This window comes from Notolepis coatsorum (genome assembly GCF_963971535.1).
Source record: "Notolepis coatsorum genome assembly, chromosome: 14".
Classification (NCBI taxonomy): Eukaryota; Metazoa; Chordata; class Actinopteri; order Aulopiformes; family Paralepididae; genus Notolepis; species Notolepis coatsorum.
Window position 1 is genome coordinate 85,086,838 of NC_140178.1, and position 18,083 is coordinate 85,104,920.

At 44.3% G+C, this 18,083-nt stretch overlaps 1 protein-coding gene across 1 annotated transcript; it reads left to right on the plus strand.

The window, feature by feature from the left end:
• The first annotated feature begins 1,474 nt into the window (after positions 1–1,474).
• LOC311240938 (uncharacterized protein) lies at positions 1,475–16,485 on the plus strand. The gene is made up of 6 exons (XM_084329560.1): positions 1,475–1,526; positions 7,156–7,349; positions 12,614–12,808; positions 13,702–14,626; positions 15,356–15,512; positions 15,632–16,485. The coding sequence occupies exons 2-5, from the start codon at positions 7,221–7,223 to the stop codon at positions 15,496–15,498; spliced, it is 1,392 nt and encodes a 463-aa protein (XP_084185686.1). The 5' UTR covers positions 1,475–1,526; positions 7,156–7,220; the 3' UTR covers positions 15,499–15,512; positions 15,632–16,485.
• The last annotated feature ends 1,598 nt before the right edge of the window (positions 16,486–18,083 follow it).

Genomic DNA, 18,083 nt, shown 5'->3' on the forward strand with positions numbered 1-18,083 from the left:
ATTGTATATTGTTTAAACTGCCTTTTTATTCTATTTTTATTTGTACTTCTCCACTGTACTATAATTCTGTGACCTGTACCTGTAGGTCTTCTACTACCGGTACCTCCCCTCCCCCTCCCCATCCCCCTCCCCCATGCTGCTATGATGCCTGAATTTCCCCAAGGGGATCAATAAAGTAATATCTTATCTTATCTTATCTTATCTTATATAGTATCTACAGGTATGTTTATTTTTTCCTGTAAAAGGAATGAATGTATAAGAATGCGTATTGGGGAATTTCAACACCAGGAGAAATGTAGCATGAATACAAAAGGAATCACCCCACATTTCTACCCTAATTGCGACAGGTAAACATTACAGACAATAAAACCAACACAAACAGAGAGCAGAGAGAATGCTTGGTCTCACAAACACTAGAGACTCAAAGCTGTCAGCACTGTCACATGGAAAGCCTCTACAGCGGGCTGGCTACAGTAGAGAAGCCACCACAAAGCGCCTCGGCCAGTCCTTCAGTCCACCAGGCTCCGTGGGCACAGACTGCTGCCAATAGCTGGAGAGCTAAGGGCTGGTGAACTTGACTCGTCATTTTTAAATGCTGGTGCAGTGTGTTATTACGGCTAGTACGGCTTGGACCATGTATCCTACTATCATCACTATTACTACTGTCTGATTGAATCCTGCCATTCACTATTGTTCACTACTGCTATCACTGTTATCACTACCACCATTATTACTATGTTCTATGTTATTATTATTATTATTATTATTATTATTATTATTATTATTATTATTATTATTATTATTATTATTATTATTATTATTATTATTATTATTATTTATTATTATTATTATTATTATTATTATTATTATTATTATTTATTATTATTATTATTATTATTATTATTATTATTATTATTATTATTATTATTATTATTATTATTATTATTATTATTATTATTATTATTATTATTATTATTATTATTATTATTATTTATTATTATTATTACCTATTCTACCTGTACCCCCCATGCTGCTATGACACCTGCATTTCCCCAAGGGGATTAATAAAGGAACACTTGACACTTGAAATCTCTCTCTCTCTCTCTCTCTCTCTCTCTCTCTCTCTCTCTCTCTCTCTCTCTCTCTCTCTCTCTCTCTCTCTCTCTCTCTCTCTCTCTCTCTCTCTCTCTCTCTCTCTCTCTCTCTCTCTCTCTCTGTATGTCTTTCTCTCACTTGCTCTGTCATTTCTCTGTTTTCTCTCACTCTTGGTCTCTCTCTATGCACACTCAAGCACGAACATGCATTTTTGCTTGGTCTCTCTCTCTATCTCTCTATTTCTCTCTCTCGCTCTCTCTCTCTCTGTCTGTCTCTTCCTCTGTTTGTCCCTCTCTCTCTAATACACAATCAACTAGAACATGCTTACATACGCCAAGCTGATAGAGTGTGTTTGTTGAATGTTTTGTCTCTCAGATGAGGAGGTGGAGGTTCACCAGCCAATGGAGGTCACAGACTGCCGAGAAGCCTGGGTGAGTTCACACCTATTCCTTACTTCCCTGCCTCCTTCCTTACTACCCTCCCTCCTTCCTTCTTCCCACCCTCTTCCCTCCTCGCTCCTTTCTTTCTTTCTTTCTAGATTCACCTCTTTTCTCACTGCAGGCAAAAGTGACTCAGATCTGTTGTCACAGTGTGAACAGCACAAATCACATGGCATCCGATCTCTTCAATTCTGATTTGGGCCACTTTTATACGTGGTCTTAAATCAGATACAGGTCAGATTTTTTTGCAATGCGACCTGAGCAGTCATGTTGGATTTCATGCAACTTTTACATCACTCTAGATTGACATTCGTCACAATTCTGACGCTGATGAGAGTCACTCTGTGAATACAAAGGTGGAAGACAGCTGTCAGTCAGTAGAGGGACAGTGAACAGCCAAACAAAATAACCTGAGACCGAGCAATAAAGTGAGCACTAAGGCTTGCAGTGTGAATGTAGCCCATCTGGCCTTGGACTGTTATGACTATTGTCAGTCTTGTTTTACAGTTAGAACTTTTGGTCTCTCTAGGGGGCGGCTGAGTGGCGCAGTTGGCAAGGCGCTCGCCACTAACGCAGGAGATGCTGGTATCGAGCCCAGCTCTCTGCGTTGCTACCGGCTTGGCCGGCCGTCATACTAACACAGTTGGCAGTGTTAGAGGGTGGGGAAGCCGGTGGGTGGGGATTGGACGTTGTGGACAGCGATTCCTACAGGTCGGTTGGGTGACGCCGGTGCGGCGGAAACAGGAAGTATCGGGGGCAGTGTGAGCCCCCCACGCGTTACTCCTCGCCACTGAGAGTTCGAGCTGCTGCGGTGAAAAGATGCGACAGGCTGCCTTCTCATGTACCGGAGGGGACACGTGATGCAAGGCTTCTATCCTCACTACAGCCAACCAGTGGGAGGCATAGTCTAGCAACGTTCAAGACAGGGGAGGGAAGAATTGGAAATACGAAATTGGGATGGGAGAAAAATAGAAAAAGTGGATAAAACAAATATATATATTTGGTCTCTAAATGGGTGCTGGTTGTAACAATAGTAGGCTACTTAGTACTACTTAGAACGAAGTAGTACATATACAGTACATGTTAGATTGTTCTGAATTTCAGTGGGGACAAGTATGTGTAAGCTGACATAAATTAATTGAAATCTACTTTGCGTGCACTTTCCTCCAAGTTGCCTCTTCCAACATGGAGGAAAAATGGGAATTTCATTTCTGTGAGGAGCCTTTGTTCTTCAAACTCCTTATATTTACTTCTTTATATCAAAAAAGTATAATCTAAAGTCTGTTGTGAGGTCGTTGTCCTCAATTCAAACGACAAGGCAGACATGATGGTAGAAGAATGACGTTTTTAGAACATTTGTCATATAAGTTGTCTCTGTTCAGCCAATCACAACCAAGCATCAGCTGAAATCAGATGACAGACGTACTTAGAACACTCCATCCTCATTACCAGTCATCGGAGGTTCCATCAGCTGTCAGGGACATTGATGTTACGAATATGGTTTCAGTGACACAGTAAATGACCCCCCCCCCCCCATTAACCTCTCTCCCTCTGTCATGATGAAGCAGATCTCTGAATTACTAATTCAATCAATCTAGTCCTACTGTAGGTCTTTCTTTGTGTTCATTCATGTTAGCAGACACATCCTAGTGCCTCTAACATCCATCCATACAAATTCTGCTGTGTTGAAAAGCTATTATGTTTATGTGAGCCACAAAAAAACAAACACATAATTAACATTTTAACCCTTTCACCGCCGAACTACCAAACGGTTAACCCTTTCACTGCGACAATACACAGAAGGGTAACCCTTTCACTGCCACACGACAGCCGGTTAACCCTTTCACTGCCACACGACAGAAGGTTAACCCTTTACTATCACACAACTGACATAAAGGGTTAACCTTCTGTCGTGTGGCAGTGAAAGGCTTAAAACATCTCTGCAAATACATTTTTCTTGTTTGACTGTTGGGTACATTGCGCTTGTGTGCTTTCACCACCACACAAATAATCGGGTTAATTACAGCTTGGGACCGTAGCATAATTGCACATGCACACAAGACCCATGAGTCATGGTGGTTTAATATTAATGTCATTGGCCTATTATCTTGGGTGGGTGTTGACAGCTACAGCTTAAAGGAACACGACAACTTTTTGGGAAATTAGCTTATTTCTTATCCTACTTCCAGTGAATGATGCTAAGCTAGGCTAATGGTGCGGCTGTTCCCTAAGCCTAATGCATGCACAGAGAAGAAAAGGATATGCATCTGCTTGTCTAACTCCAGGGTAGATGGCAAATTTCCCAAAAAGTTGGCGTGTTCCTTTAATAATTAGATTAGATGAAGCCAAAGAGCTTGCTAGGAGGCCTTGGCCTGCCTGGATGTGGCCTGCCTGGATGCACTGCACTCCACTGGAACCGTATGCATGTTGGCAGTCAATGTCTGCTGACAAGTAAGCACACAGAGTTTAACCCTTTCACTACCATACTACAAAAAGGGTTTATGAATGGTAAATGGCAAATGGCTGCATTTATATAGCGCTTTTATCCACTACTGTGGCAGTGAAAGGGTTAACCTTCTCTAGTGTGGTAGTAAAAGGGTTAAAGGCTAATAATGTGCAATGTATTAAGGGATCTCTAAGAAGTAAACATTTTGATTGCTGCTCATTGGCTGATGGCTCAGCATATACATCCAGGGAATGTGCTTTCTAAAAGCAGCTGCTATTCCTTTGCCCTGTCCTACAAATAGCAGGGTGAGCAAACAGGGAAAGTAAGTCCAATATTTTATTAGTTGTCTGTGCATTGAAGGGTGCCCCAACTCGCTCTGGACCGGCAAAGAGACCAACAGTCCAAGACTGTGGTTCTACGGGTCAGTTCCCTAGGTGATCTAAATAAGAGCTGCTTCTCTGTCAACTTGCCTGCTTAAATAAAGATTATAAATAGTAGTTATATACACTTTATATAGTCTACTCTCTACAGTATAGTATATATTTCCCCTCTATCAAGGCCAGATTAAGACTTCAGAGGCCCCTGGGCCAGATTCTTGTGGAGGCCCCCCCAATTTTTTTTTTCGTATCTCTTTTTTTTTTTTTTTTTACTAGTGTGTAGTGGAGTCGCGTTATTTCGAAACCTAGCCGCATTTCTAGCAAGACGCTCTCTGATTGGCCGACGCCTGTTTCTACACTGGTTAAGCTTAGGCACTCTTTCGAAGTTGGTTAAGGTTAGAGTTTGTCTTAGAGCATGGCGATAGAATGCCAGGTAGTTTGCAGGCTGTTCGACGCGGAAATGGGCAAAGACACAGCTCGTCACGCGATTGGGCAAACATGTCAGTGCCAATCAGAGAGCGTCTGCCAGAAATGTGGCTAGGTTTAGAAATAACGCCCCCTAGTCACTAGGGGGAGCTCGATGATATCCGCTATCAGCACCGGCTGGTCTCTGCTGTCTGTCATGAATAATGATCCCAATCTGCCTTATTCGTGTCGGGGCTGTGTCTATTCTTTTACCAACGGATTTCCAGTTCCGCGTTCGCGTTCTGCGATCTGATTGGCAACTGACGTTTCTTAGGCGACTCTTTCGAAGTTGGTTAAGGTTAGAGTATGGAATCAGGGCTGGTGTTCTATCGCCCTGCTCTAAGACAAACTCTAACCTTAACCAACTTCGAAAGAGTGCCTAAGCTTAACCGGTGAAAGAAAGAGGCGTCACACGATTGGCGCTACCAGAAACGTCAGTGGCCAATCAGAGCGCAGAACGCGAACGCGGAACTGGAAATCCATTGGTAAAAATATTCAGGCGTCGGGGCTGGGATGTGGAGATGCAAGTTTTGACTTTTTATTGCTGTTTTTACCTCAAACGGAAAACCTCAAACTCTTATGAAGAGGAGAAAAAATACTCAAGATTAGCCACTTGCAGACGGCAGGGTGTGACGTACTGTATATTTTAGTTGATGAAATATTTTTGTTGACTAAATATTTTAGTTGATGAAATATGTTTTAATTTCAGTGTCACAGTATGACATCGATCTCCAAAATAAGAAAAAATTTAATTATTTGGGGCCTCTAGTGACGAGGGGCCTCCAAAAGGCCTCGAGTGACGAGGGGCCTCCAAAAAAATAAAAAATAAAAGTTAAAAAAATAATAATAATAATTTGGGGCCTCTTGTGACGAGGGGCCTCCAAAAGGCCTCTAGTGACGAGGGGCCTCCAACATTTTTTTAAATTAAAGTTAAAAAAAAAAAAGAAAAAAAATTGTTGGTGCCTCTAGTGGCGAGGGGCCTCCAGAAAAAATAAAATTTTATTTTCTTTTAAAAATTAATCTTCTTTTAAAAATAATTTTTTTCTTTTTAATTTTTTTTTCTTTTTCTCTATTATGTAGTTTAACAGCAACATACATACACTCAAGGAGGACTATCCCATAGACTGCAGATAGCAAATGGCATGTACACTGACATATACATAGAACATGGATAACACAAGAGCTACATGTATTTGCTTTGATATACGATTAAATGCATGGGGGGCTGTGTGTATGTTTATCTAGGGGGAATATGTGGACACATTTCATTGTGTACATTTACAGTCTTCTTCTTCTTATTCTCCTCCTTATTCTTATTCACCTTCTTCTTCTCCTCCTCCTTCTCCTCCTCCTCCTCCTCCTCCTCCTCCTTCTTCTTCTTCTTCTTCTTCTTCTTCTTCTTCTTCTTCTTCTTCTTCTTCTTCTTCTTCTTCTTCTTCTTCTTCTTCTTCTTCTTCTTCTTCTTCTTCTTCTTCTTCTTCTTCTTCTTCTTCTTCTTCTTCTTCTTCTTCTTCTGTCATTCTTAATTTTATCAAGTCTATCAAAACAATACCAAGGGGCAGGTGGTATATAAAATGAGTGCCCCTGACGCCTGCAGTCACAAAATGTATGTCCCCTAACCAGGGCTTGACGTTGACACCTGCCCACCTGCCCACGGCTAGTGAAAATGCTGAGTGGCTAGTGACTTTGGAAAACCACTAGCCACAGTGGCTAGTGAGCCAAAAAGTTAACGTCAAGCCCTGCATAGGTGTGTCAATGATAATGTTCACAGCGTTTGGAGCAATAATATAATTGCTAGGTTCAACACAGCCAAGGCATAGGTGTGTCAATGATAATGTTCACAGCGTTTGGAGCAACAATGTAATTGCTAGGTTCAACACAACTCTTCCACATCTACACCCTCCATCTTGTCCCATTCAGCCGTTGCCCCAACTGGAGCTCCTTTTGCGGCTGAGTCACTGGTCGCAGGCAGTAGTAAACAATGGAGTCAACAGTCAGAAGCACAGTTGTACAGTTGGCGTGTAGCAGTATGATTACAATGATACTGTCCCCAGCAGGGGTTAGTGAAGAAGAAATTACCTATATTTATAACTTTTTGGGTGGGGGCGCGAGTGCGGGGATTTTTGGCTAGTGAAAATGCTGAGTGGCTAGTGACTTTGGAAAACCACTAGCCACAGTGGCTAGTGAGCCAAAAAGTTAACGTCAAGCCCTGCCCCTAACAACACAATGTGTTGTCCCACCTCGTCCCCCTCTCTCTCTCTCTCTCTCTCTCTCTCTCTCTCTCTCTCTCTCTCTCTCTCTCTCTCTCTCTCTCTCTCTCTCTCTCTCTCAGATGCCCAGCCGGCCCAGCAGGCTCTGTGTAAAGTCCGTACAGAGGTGGTGGAGGTAACCAGAGCCATGTTAGACCGCAGCAACGCTAACTTCCTGTTATGGCCGCCCTGCGTCGAGGTGCAGCGCTGCTCCGGCTGCTGTAACACTAAGAGTCTGCAGTGTGTCCCTGTCCTCACACACATCAGATACCTGCAGGTAAACACACATGGTCATAGACTATACATGCACACGCACAAACAGATGCATGTACAGCACATAGTACACATACACACACACGCACGCACACACGCACGCACTGTTACGACCCTGGCTCAAGGGACGCAACCTATGTGCAAAACCGACACCAAAACCCTGTGCTCTAACTCAAAATGCTACTATAGCAAGGAACTACTAATATAACTATAAACTAATGTACTGGTAACCCAACGGAAAAGGACTGTAAGAACCTGACAGCTCTTTCTCTAGGCACAGACAGTGCATGTGTGTTACTAGGTCTGCCTTTAAAGCTCCCCAGCAGGTAACCAATCAGCACTAATTGGCTAATTGGCAGGCCTCACCTGCATGCCCGGTGACACAGGAGTGACCAGGCCTCTAGTACATAACACCTCCCCCACCAAACTGGTTGCCCAAGAGGCAACCACTACACAACATCAATGTCATGCTCGAGTACATTAGTACGACTAGGGACATCAGAAAACAAACGTATATGCTGTCTAAGTAGGCGCACCACATCCGTACGCTCAGGAAGTGGTAAGTACGACAGGTGTGAGTCCAAGTCACCTAGTATCTGGGTGTTTGGCAACCGGCCCTGAGAAATCTCCTTCGACACAGAACAGTCGGCTACAATAGGAGATGCAGAAACTGTTAGAACAGCCACAGGCTTGACCCCTGACTGGTCAATCTGAGCCCTATCATTGTACGCCTTCAACATATTGACGTGACACAATCTACTCTTGCGCCTGCGGTCGAGAGTCTTAATCAAGTAGTCGACCTCACCAACTTTGCGCTCAATGGAGTATGGCCCACTGTATTTAGCCTGTAATGCAGACCCAAGAATAGGCGAGAGAACCAACACCTTGTCTCCCGGTGAGAACACCCTATGTCGGGCCCGCCTATCATACCACACCTTCATTTTTCCTTGGGCTACCTTTAGGTTCTCTTTCGCTAGTTCACATGCTCTACTAAGCTTAAGCCTGAAGTCACACACATAGTCCAACAAATTAGTAGAGGAAGGAGTCTGGTCAGCCAACCACTTTTCCTTCAGCAGTTTCAAAGGACCCCTCACTGTGTGGCCGAACACCAGCTCAGCCGGGCTGAATCCAAGAGACTCCTGGGTTACCTCCCTAGCAGCAAACAGAAGCAAAGGAATTCCATCATCCCAGTCTTTGTCGAACTCCGTGCAATATGCCCGCAGCATTGTTTTGATAGTCCCCCTGGGACTCTGGATGATAGGCAGAGGAAGGGCAATGCTGGATAGACAACTGCTGGAGGACCTGAGCAAAGAGACGGGACATGAAGTTAGACCCTTGATCTGATTGAATAACCTTTGGTAGACCAAACGTCGAAAAAAACCTAACCAGAGCTTTGGATATAGCTGGGGCTGTGATCTTGCGTAAAGGAATGGCTTCAGGAAAACGGGTCGCTGCACACATAATAGTCAAAAGGTACTGGTTCCCTGTCTTAGTTCGAGGGAGGGGACCAACACAGTCAATGAGGATCCGCTCAAAAGGTTCCCCAACGGCAGGGATAGGCTGCAGAGGAGCCTGAGGGATCTTCTGGTTTGGTTTACCAACAACCTGACACACATGGCACGAGCGGCAATATTGTGCCACATCTGACTTCAAACCAGGCCAACAAAAATGTCTCAGCACACGGTCATAAGTCTTCCTGACTCCCATGTGACCAGCAAGATCATGATCATGTGCTAGATGCAGTATATCAGGACGATACACGGCTGGAACAACAATCTGAAACACACTGCCCCAGTCATCCAGACTGGACAGGTTAGGTGGTGTCCACTTTCTCATGAGCACGTCATTGCTAACAAAGTATCCTTGAGACGTATCTATCATTGCATCCTCTAAAACCGCCTCTTCAAAGAGGGACGACAAGGAGACATCCTTGCTTTGCTCTAGTACCAACTGCTCATGAGACGGTATCACCTTACCAAAACCCTCATCAGGGCCACTTTTCAACTCAACAAAGAACGTGTCACTAAGTGTCATATCACAATCTGAGTGTCACATTTGACCTTTGACATTGCGCGTGTTACCGCACACACAGGAAACACTCCTGGATGCTTCTGTGCGAGCTCATCAGGAACCTCAGAAACTACAGGGACGGGAATTACCACTGGAGTAGCCAGTACTTTTCCACCGGCCAAATCGTTCCCTAGAATGAAGGACACCCCCTTTATGGGGATGTGAGAAAACACTCCTACAACAACATTGCCTGATACTAAGGGAGAGTTTAGCGAGACCTCATGCAAAGGAGTATTCACAAAGCCTCCTCCAAAGCTAGCACTTTGGGATCCCAGCGAACAAAAAGTGCATTACAAATCCAATCTATTATTATTATTATTAAAGCCCTGAACAATGGCACCGGAATGCAATGAAGAATCTTCCGAAAATGGCAAAATCCCATCCAGAATGAGAGACTGGAAAGCTCCTGTATCTCTCCATATAGTAATAGCCTGCTCTGATCCTAATGCACCAACCAGTGAAACAAATCCATCCATCATAAACGTTGAGGAGCCCTCTAGCTCCCTGTCTGCACCTTTGATACCTCGCACCCCACCCTCTAATGTCGGCATAGGTGTCCTGTCCATGATTTCTACCAGAGCCACAGTTTTTACATTTTTCTGCTTAAGCACAGGGCATCCAGCCACGATATGACCAGGCTCCTTACAGTAAAAACAGATAACCCCCTCTGGGAATGCACTAGCAGAGCCACCTTGCCTAGGAGTCGAAGTAAACCGACCAGCAGACACGGGTGCCGGGAGCCGGCTCCCCTGAAAAGGACGCCTACTACCCCTGGACTCCACACGGCCCTCCTCTACAAAGACAGATTTGTGTGTCAACACAAACTCATCAGCCAAGACAGCAGCGTCGCCTATCTTCGATACCTTATGCTCATTTAGATGTGTGGAAACGTTATCAGGAACACACCTTTTAAATTCCTCTAGGAGAACCAACTGTCTAAGCTGCTCCCTTGACTCTGCTTTTTGCGAGGTGCACCACCGGTCAAACAGGTTCTCCTTCTCTTTTCCGAATTCAACATACGACTGTCCCTCCGACCTGCGATAGCCTCTAAAACGCTGACGATAGGCCTCGGGGACCAACTCATAAGCCCTCAATATGGAAGCTTTAACCAGCTCATAATCAGCGCTTTGTTCAAGGGACAGAGCAGTGTAGGCTTCTTGTGCCCTACCAACTAAAACACATTGCAGCAGCAGTGTCCAGGCGGTATCAGGCCACTTCAATGTGGTTGCCACCCGTTCAAAAAGGGGAAAATATCTTTCCACGTCTTTCTCAAAAAAGGGTGGCACCATCCTAATATTCCTGCCTACATCAAACCCGGAACGTGACTCTGGATGCAGAGCACCCGCCTGCAAGGCAGCATGCTTATATTCAAGCTCCTTCTGTGCACGCTCGTGCTCCAGCAACATTTGTTTCTCCTTAAGCTCACGCTCCTTAAGTTCACGCTCACTGTTAAACTCACGCTCCTCTCTTCTCTCCTTAAGTGCACGCTCCTCTCTCCTCTCCTCACGCTCTAGCTGCCTTTCCCTGAACTCCAACTCCCTAATCCTCCACTCACCCTCTACCCCAGGTAATAGCGGAGACGCGCCAGACGAAGGAGGCTCCTCCACCCTCTCCTCAAGCACCTGCTCTCTAATGAGTAACACCCTTAAAGCACTCAAGGCAGACGGCTTCAAACGTTTCTCCCCTGCAGAAAGCTCTACCCTGTAGTGTACAGCAAGTTCTAGCAGTTGTTCTTTGGAAAACTTGTCTAATAAGTCATGAGACGGGCGATCAACAAAGTCCCTGATGGAAGCCATTGTCACTGAACTAGACACCCCAAGCTACACACCCAACCTCACAGACACGAAGAACCACTAACGAACCACGACGACCCCCCCAACGAACCACTGAAGAACCACGAAGAACCACTGAAGAACCATGAATAATGCTAAATGCCAATAATAACAACCAGAAGGGAACGTGGTGGAAATGTGAGCTCTACGGAGCGCACCTTTCTAGGTTGCACAAAAAAAAATAAAAAAAACACACCCACCCTAAATAGACGTGTCATATTTAGGGTGTTAGGTGCTACCAGGTATGCTCACCAAACACTCAAACAAACAAAATAAATCCAACAAACAATTCCAAACAGGTGCGCCTTCTAACCTGATATGACTACATATGCTTCTACGTCTAAACTGCAGAAAAAAACCGGCCCACCACATGTCTACCCTAAGAAACACTAAATCAAGCCCTACCACACTACCTGTGTTTTCTGGCCGCTCTAATCTACCTACCCTTAAACTAATGCCCTGTAGACCTAACCTTCTTCAACCACACCTGCTACCAGTCAAAGATCATATACCAATCATTTCATTGACCGCCCCAGGAGTACGTGGTGCACAGGACGCTAACCAACAACCAGAAAATAATGTCCCTATCTACATGTGGTGCCGACTAAACTATATATTTTAACAGCATAAGTAGTCACATCAAATTACAAACAAATACGGCATACTCACCTGTTTGATGAAATGGCTCAGCCCCCACGTTACACCATATGTAACGAACACCACCCAAACCATAATACCATGACACCCAGTGTAACACAAAAAAAAAAACACCAAACAAATTTCTAGAGGTAAAAGATCCCGGACGAGCGCCCAACTGTTACGACCCTGGCTCAAGGGACGCAACCTATGTGCAAAACCGACACCAAAACCCTGTGCTCTAACTCAAAATGCTACTATAGCAAGGAACTACTAATATAACTATAAACTAATGTACTGGTAACCCAACGGACAAGGACTGTAAGAACCTGACAGCTCTTTCTCTAGGCACAGACAGTGCATGTGTGTTACTAGGTCTGCCTTTAAAGCTCCCCAGCAGGTAACCAATCAGCACTAATTGGCTAATTGGCAGGCCTCACCTGCATGCCCGGTGACACAGGAGTGACCAGGCCTCTAGTACATAACACGCACCCACACACACACACACACACACACACACACACACACACACACAGTATCCAGTGTGTTCCCACCCTCACATACACACAAGATATCTGCAGGAAAATATGCTCACATGAACGTACATAGCGAATGTCGTACACACACAGGAGTACCATAGGCTTTACTATAGTTAATTTTAATGAGACTGCACACAGACTAAATCCTTCCATTCCCCACAACTCCCCTACACCTCCCTCTTCCTCTCCAGGTGATGAAGATCCAGTATGTCAATAAAAGACCCACGTACGCTAAAGCTGTGGTGTCAGTCGTGGACCATGTGGAGTGCCGGTGCCAGCCCGCCCTGCGGCCCCCGGCACCGCGGAAGAAGTCCTCTAACCGCAGGCAGCAGAACCACCACAAGGACCAGCATGGAAACCAGACCCTCGGCCTGGGACATGGGCAGGTATATAGTCCATTTTATATGTACCACAAGGACCAGCGTGGAAGTCAGACCCTCAGTCATGGGCCATTTATGTTTGTCTGGATTGCATGTTGCAGTGTTTCCCTCACTGCTGAGTGGACAGGGTGGACTACTCCTGCTAGAGGAGCCGCCACAACATTAAACATCTATTTGTATTGGTTTCAGTGGAGATTCTTTGTATCTTAGTATATTAAACAGTTTAGAGAACATTCCTACACAACAAGAGAATATCTGAGGAAAACACTGATGCACACTGTAAGCATTAACTGCCTACCTGCTGTGTTTTCCTTATGTTTTCACGAAATCCTACCTACCAGTATCAGTTTTCTGAAATAACTGAATCATTATGAATAAACTACAGACTGAAAGACAGAGATGAGAGTGTGACGACTTGAACCGAACTGAAACTAAACCCACGGAGGAACTGAACGGAGCACTGAACCGGTCTGAACCGGTCTTAAACAAACACTCACCTTACCACTCACTTTACTCACTTTAGACACTTTAACACACTTTATATTTATCTATTATTAAAGAGATTTTCACTACATCCATACCTCATTTGAACCCTACCCTAAGTGTTGTACCCCATCTCATTTCTGCATTGTACCTCACTGTTACTCATTTTACTCTGTATTGTATATTGTATATATGTATATTGACTTTACTTACTTTTACTTACTTCTTAATTATTATAATTTTTTACTTACTTTCTTTTTACTGTAGTCCTATGTAGTACACTCTCAGGGGCTCATACAGAAACAAGCATTTCATCATAAAGTATTCTGTATTTTGTTGTGACTAATAATAAACAAACTTGAAACTTGAACTTGAATGGAGCTGAGTTTGATGAAATTAATTTGTGTCGTTTGAAGGGCAAGGTGCGGTCCAAGGAGGAGCTCCACCACCAGGAGGAGGGCAAGCAGCACCAGAGGGACCAGCTGGAGGAGCTCCTGGAGCAGCACTGGACCCCCAGAGGAGACACCTTCAAGCAGCCCCGAGGAGAGGGCCGAGAGGGGCACAGCCCGGTCAGGGAGGAGGCATCGTGGTCGGGGGAGAAGGCCACTCACCACGGCCCACACTGGGTCCGTAACGCCACCAGACTCCTGGGGTCTAAAGACGGGTTGGAGAGTCGGGAGAATGCGGAGGGCAGGGTGGAAGGGAGATTCTCCGGTGGCAATAGGACTCTGTCTTCTAAGGATGTCACAGGGGCTGGGTTTGGTCTTGGGGAAAAGGACAACAGAGGAGAACGTGGAGGTGGATTGCTGGTCAACAGCACTACGAGGGAGGGCAGGACGGAGGGGAGACAACGGGGTGGTCCGAGCCACAGTGAGGCGAACAAGGACAAAGACGGAGAGATACAGAGACACATCGCTCAAACCGACAGCTCCAGACTTTCAAAGAGCCAGAACAATGACTCCTCTGAGCAAGCCGGTCAGAATCCGCGAACAAAGCTCAACATCTCCGAGGCGACCAATCAGGGAGACGGGAATACGTTCCGACCCACCAAAGAGCCCAATCCCAATCCGAGAATATGGGACGTGGCGGCGGGGCGACAGAGAGAGAACGAGACTCCAGAGGAGGAGAGGAGGCTGAAGATGGAGGAGGAGAAACTGGAGGAGGAGGAGGAGGAGAAGAAGGAGCTGCTGCTCCTCCACAAGAGGTTGGACCAGGAGAAAGAGGCGCTGAGGCAGCAGCAGCAGCGGACAGGAGAGGGACGTGAGAGAGAGGAGGAGAGGGAGGGTCAGCGACACCACCATACACAACATCATCATCAGAAAACAACAACACAAATAACAGGTCATCTAAAATCTTGTTTTATATCTGTGGAGCTGTCATAACATAATGTCGCTTTTGTGGGATCTCACTTGTTGTGTATAGTTTGATTGATTGATTTTATTTATTTGATCATTCATTAAAGATACATATAAAACTGCCCAGCATGAATACATACGTACATTTAAAAAATCATCGAGGTTAAAAACACAATAAAGCCAAAAGGCTTATTTCCATTGTGGACCTCTGGGGGTAGGGGTGGGGTGGGTATGGTGGGCAGTTGGCTGGCAGAAAGAGTATAGCTACTCAGAAGCCCAAATACAAAAATACAAAAACAAACCACACAATTTCACTACATTAAACAAAATATTAAAGGTAAGTTAAAGGTATAGGTAGGCTTACTGATAATATTTAGTTTAGTGAAATGTTTAGTTGGTATAGGTATTCCGAGCATACAGTACCTGTTTATCTGTGTCATATAGAGCATACTCATCAACTATTGACTTGTATAGGATGTATAGGAGTCTCCATATACCTGGCTCCTCAGCACTATTAAATCTAATCTACTTCTTCAAACCCCACTATATCACTGAATTCCACTGCATTTGAGTTGTAAAAAAAACAAACAAACAAACAACAACAACAAAAAAAGTTATTTATTGACAATTGATTGAACTTGATTTAATTGAATCCATTGAAGGGAACTACCTGATATGGGATCATTGCATGACTCGTTGTATCTTGTGCTTTCAGAAACAGCGTCTCCCACAAGTACACAACCGCCTTCCGTCCCAGCGGGCCCCCGGCCGCCCCCCCGGCCCAGCCCGCCCCGGAGGAGGCTGAGGAAGAACCGCAAGCGGATCAGCAAGGCAGCTATGAGGGCAATGTTGATGTAGAAGATCAGTCCCAGGTGAGTTCACTGAATACTGAGATAATCGATAGAATGTGTGTATATATCCTTTTTTTCAATATGTATCAATATGTACACTTCATATGTCATATCTTTCTTTTTTCTTTTTTTTTACCCAGGGAGACGGTTGGGGGGGGGCTCTTGGTTTATTCTATGGACAATCCCAGAGGCCCGCCCCCTCACATTAAGTATTTATTCACCTGTCAGTAACCTGCTCGTCCTGTGAGGTCTCTTCAGTAACACTACTAATGGCTGTTTGGTGAACCTGTAATTACCTTTGAAAGAAGAGAGAGGGGGAAATGATGAGGAAGATGGAATACGGGGGAGAAAGACACATGAATTCGAGGCGGACCCGTATTTCGAGAACGCTCATTTCCTAGAATGAACTGACGGCGCCCTGAGATTGATAAATCGGGCGTCCTAAACGAATGGCGGACGGCGGAGGTGCGGAACTGTGGGGCCTGGTTGTTATGGAAACCGCAGTGAGAAGTGAAACGGCATTCTGTTCTGGAAAGTACTAAGTCGATAAGTCTGGTTTTAAAGCAAAGAGAAAAGACTACTTGCTTTGTTGATGGAAGACCTGATTTACCGTGAATTACAGCTTGTTGACTGGAAGACTGGATTGAGATTACAGTGGTGTCACTTTGGAGTAAATTTTCCTTTCTGATGGTGAAGAGCATCTTGGATTGTAACAGGATGAACTTTGGGACAATCAGGAAACGACAATCCTACTGTTAACGGGCAGTATACAGTATACAGTATATACAGTATTTCAGGATACAAATCAATGCTGCTCAGTCTCTACAAGTTTGAGCACATTGGGAGCGGCCACACTGATCCATCCCAAAACAGAGAGAAGGCATATTCCTGTCCGTTGGTTTGTTTTTAATTAGAACCTAGCTAACATTATTCATGCGTTCGCAGTAACAGCGGCAAACAACACACGTTGACGGACAGCCACAACGGATCAGTGTGGCCGGGGCCATACCGCAGCTCAGCGCGGTGTAGTGGTCGTTGAGGAGGAGGGTATTACTCTGGTTTAGGGCTGTCCCCGACTAAGGATTTGGATAGTCGACTATGATTGGTCGAAATTAGCCGATAGTCGACTATTAGTCGACTATGAAAAAAGAAATTGAAAAAAAAGTATAATTAATAATTTTTTTTTTATTATTATTCTTTTTTTTATCATTCCATTTGGGCTGTGGGGGTGCTTAATGTCTGACGGAAGGCTTCTTGTCATCTGCAATAGCATGCAATTGGTCCACTGATGGATATATATTTGTCTAGTCTAGTGTGTTCATTAGATGGGTGAAATCCTCTTTCAGTGCTTCTGTGCCTGTTTTCTTAGGCAGTTAGCCTCTGGTATGCGTGCCATTAGTGTTAGCCACGCTTCTAGGTCTCTTTTCTTTTGGAAAGAATGATACAAAAAAATAAATAATAATAATAATTATAATATATATATATTTCTTTTGTATTCGACTAAGAGGTTGGCAGTCGACTACGGCTCCTTTCGATCGATTAGTCGACTATTCGACTAATAGGGGTCAGCCCTACTCTGGTTGTGGGTAAAATGTGTGACCAAAACGTAATACTTTAGGAAACAGTATAATAAGTATTACGTACCAAGGAACTAATGAGGAACTACATGTTAACAAGCTGTTATTATTAATTAACCATCACTTAAGTCTGAGACCTGATGTTTCAGTGCAGGGAAATCTAGAGTGGCTTCTGCTTTGGCTTCCCAATCACATGCTCAGTAAATAACTATCCGTTTGATTCTCAAAGTCCACTTAGCTCTAATTCTACAAGTTAACTATCAGTTAGATAATATTTGTTATGCTTTGTTAACATATCGGACCTCATTCGTTTCAAGATAATCATAATTTGTTTTATGAATTACTACAATGAAGTGTTACCAGACGATAATTAGGTTGACAGGTGGCTGAACTCTAAACTATACCAAGTAAAGAGGTTGGTATACTCAACACACATCCCTGTATCCTAAACAACACTACTGCTGGCGGTAATTGACTGCTCTGGTGAGAACGGTATAGACATTACAGTGTACCGTACCACCCAGCCACCATATCTCTCATTAGCTCTTTAAAACAGAATGTCAGTCTTTCTCAAAACATATTTAATTATATTTAACTCATTGCAAACACTGGAATTCCATTGATGTGATGACATAACAGATGCATGGATGGTTTCAGCCTGGATGGTTTCAGCCTGGTTGCTCTCTTTGTTTCCAGAGCTCCATTGGAGGTGTGATGGTAAAACACAAGGTGCTAACTGAATTACTGGGGGGTTTGCATTGCGCCTGTCTGCGACCTGACGTTAGGCTTCTTTAACTTTTATTTTTTATTTTATTTTTTATTTATTCTTCTCTCTGATCTATGGTGGACTTTAATTAATTTCCTCTACACATAACTGCATATGAGACAGTATGAGGTGAATAACACATTTGTCAGTGGCTGGCGGTATACAAAAGTAGCTTTGAAAAGGGATCCATTGCCTTCTTCCTGCCAGAGAGGTTGCAATGTATAAACGTTTGTGTCAATCCATTTGTGT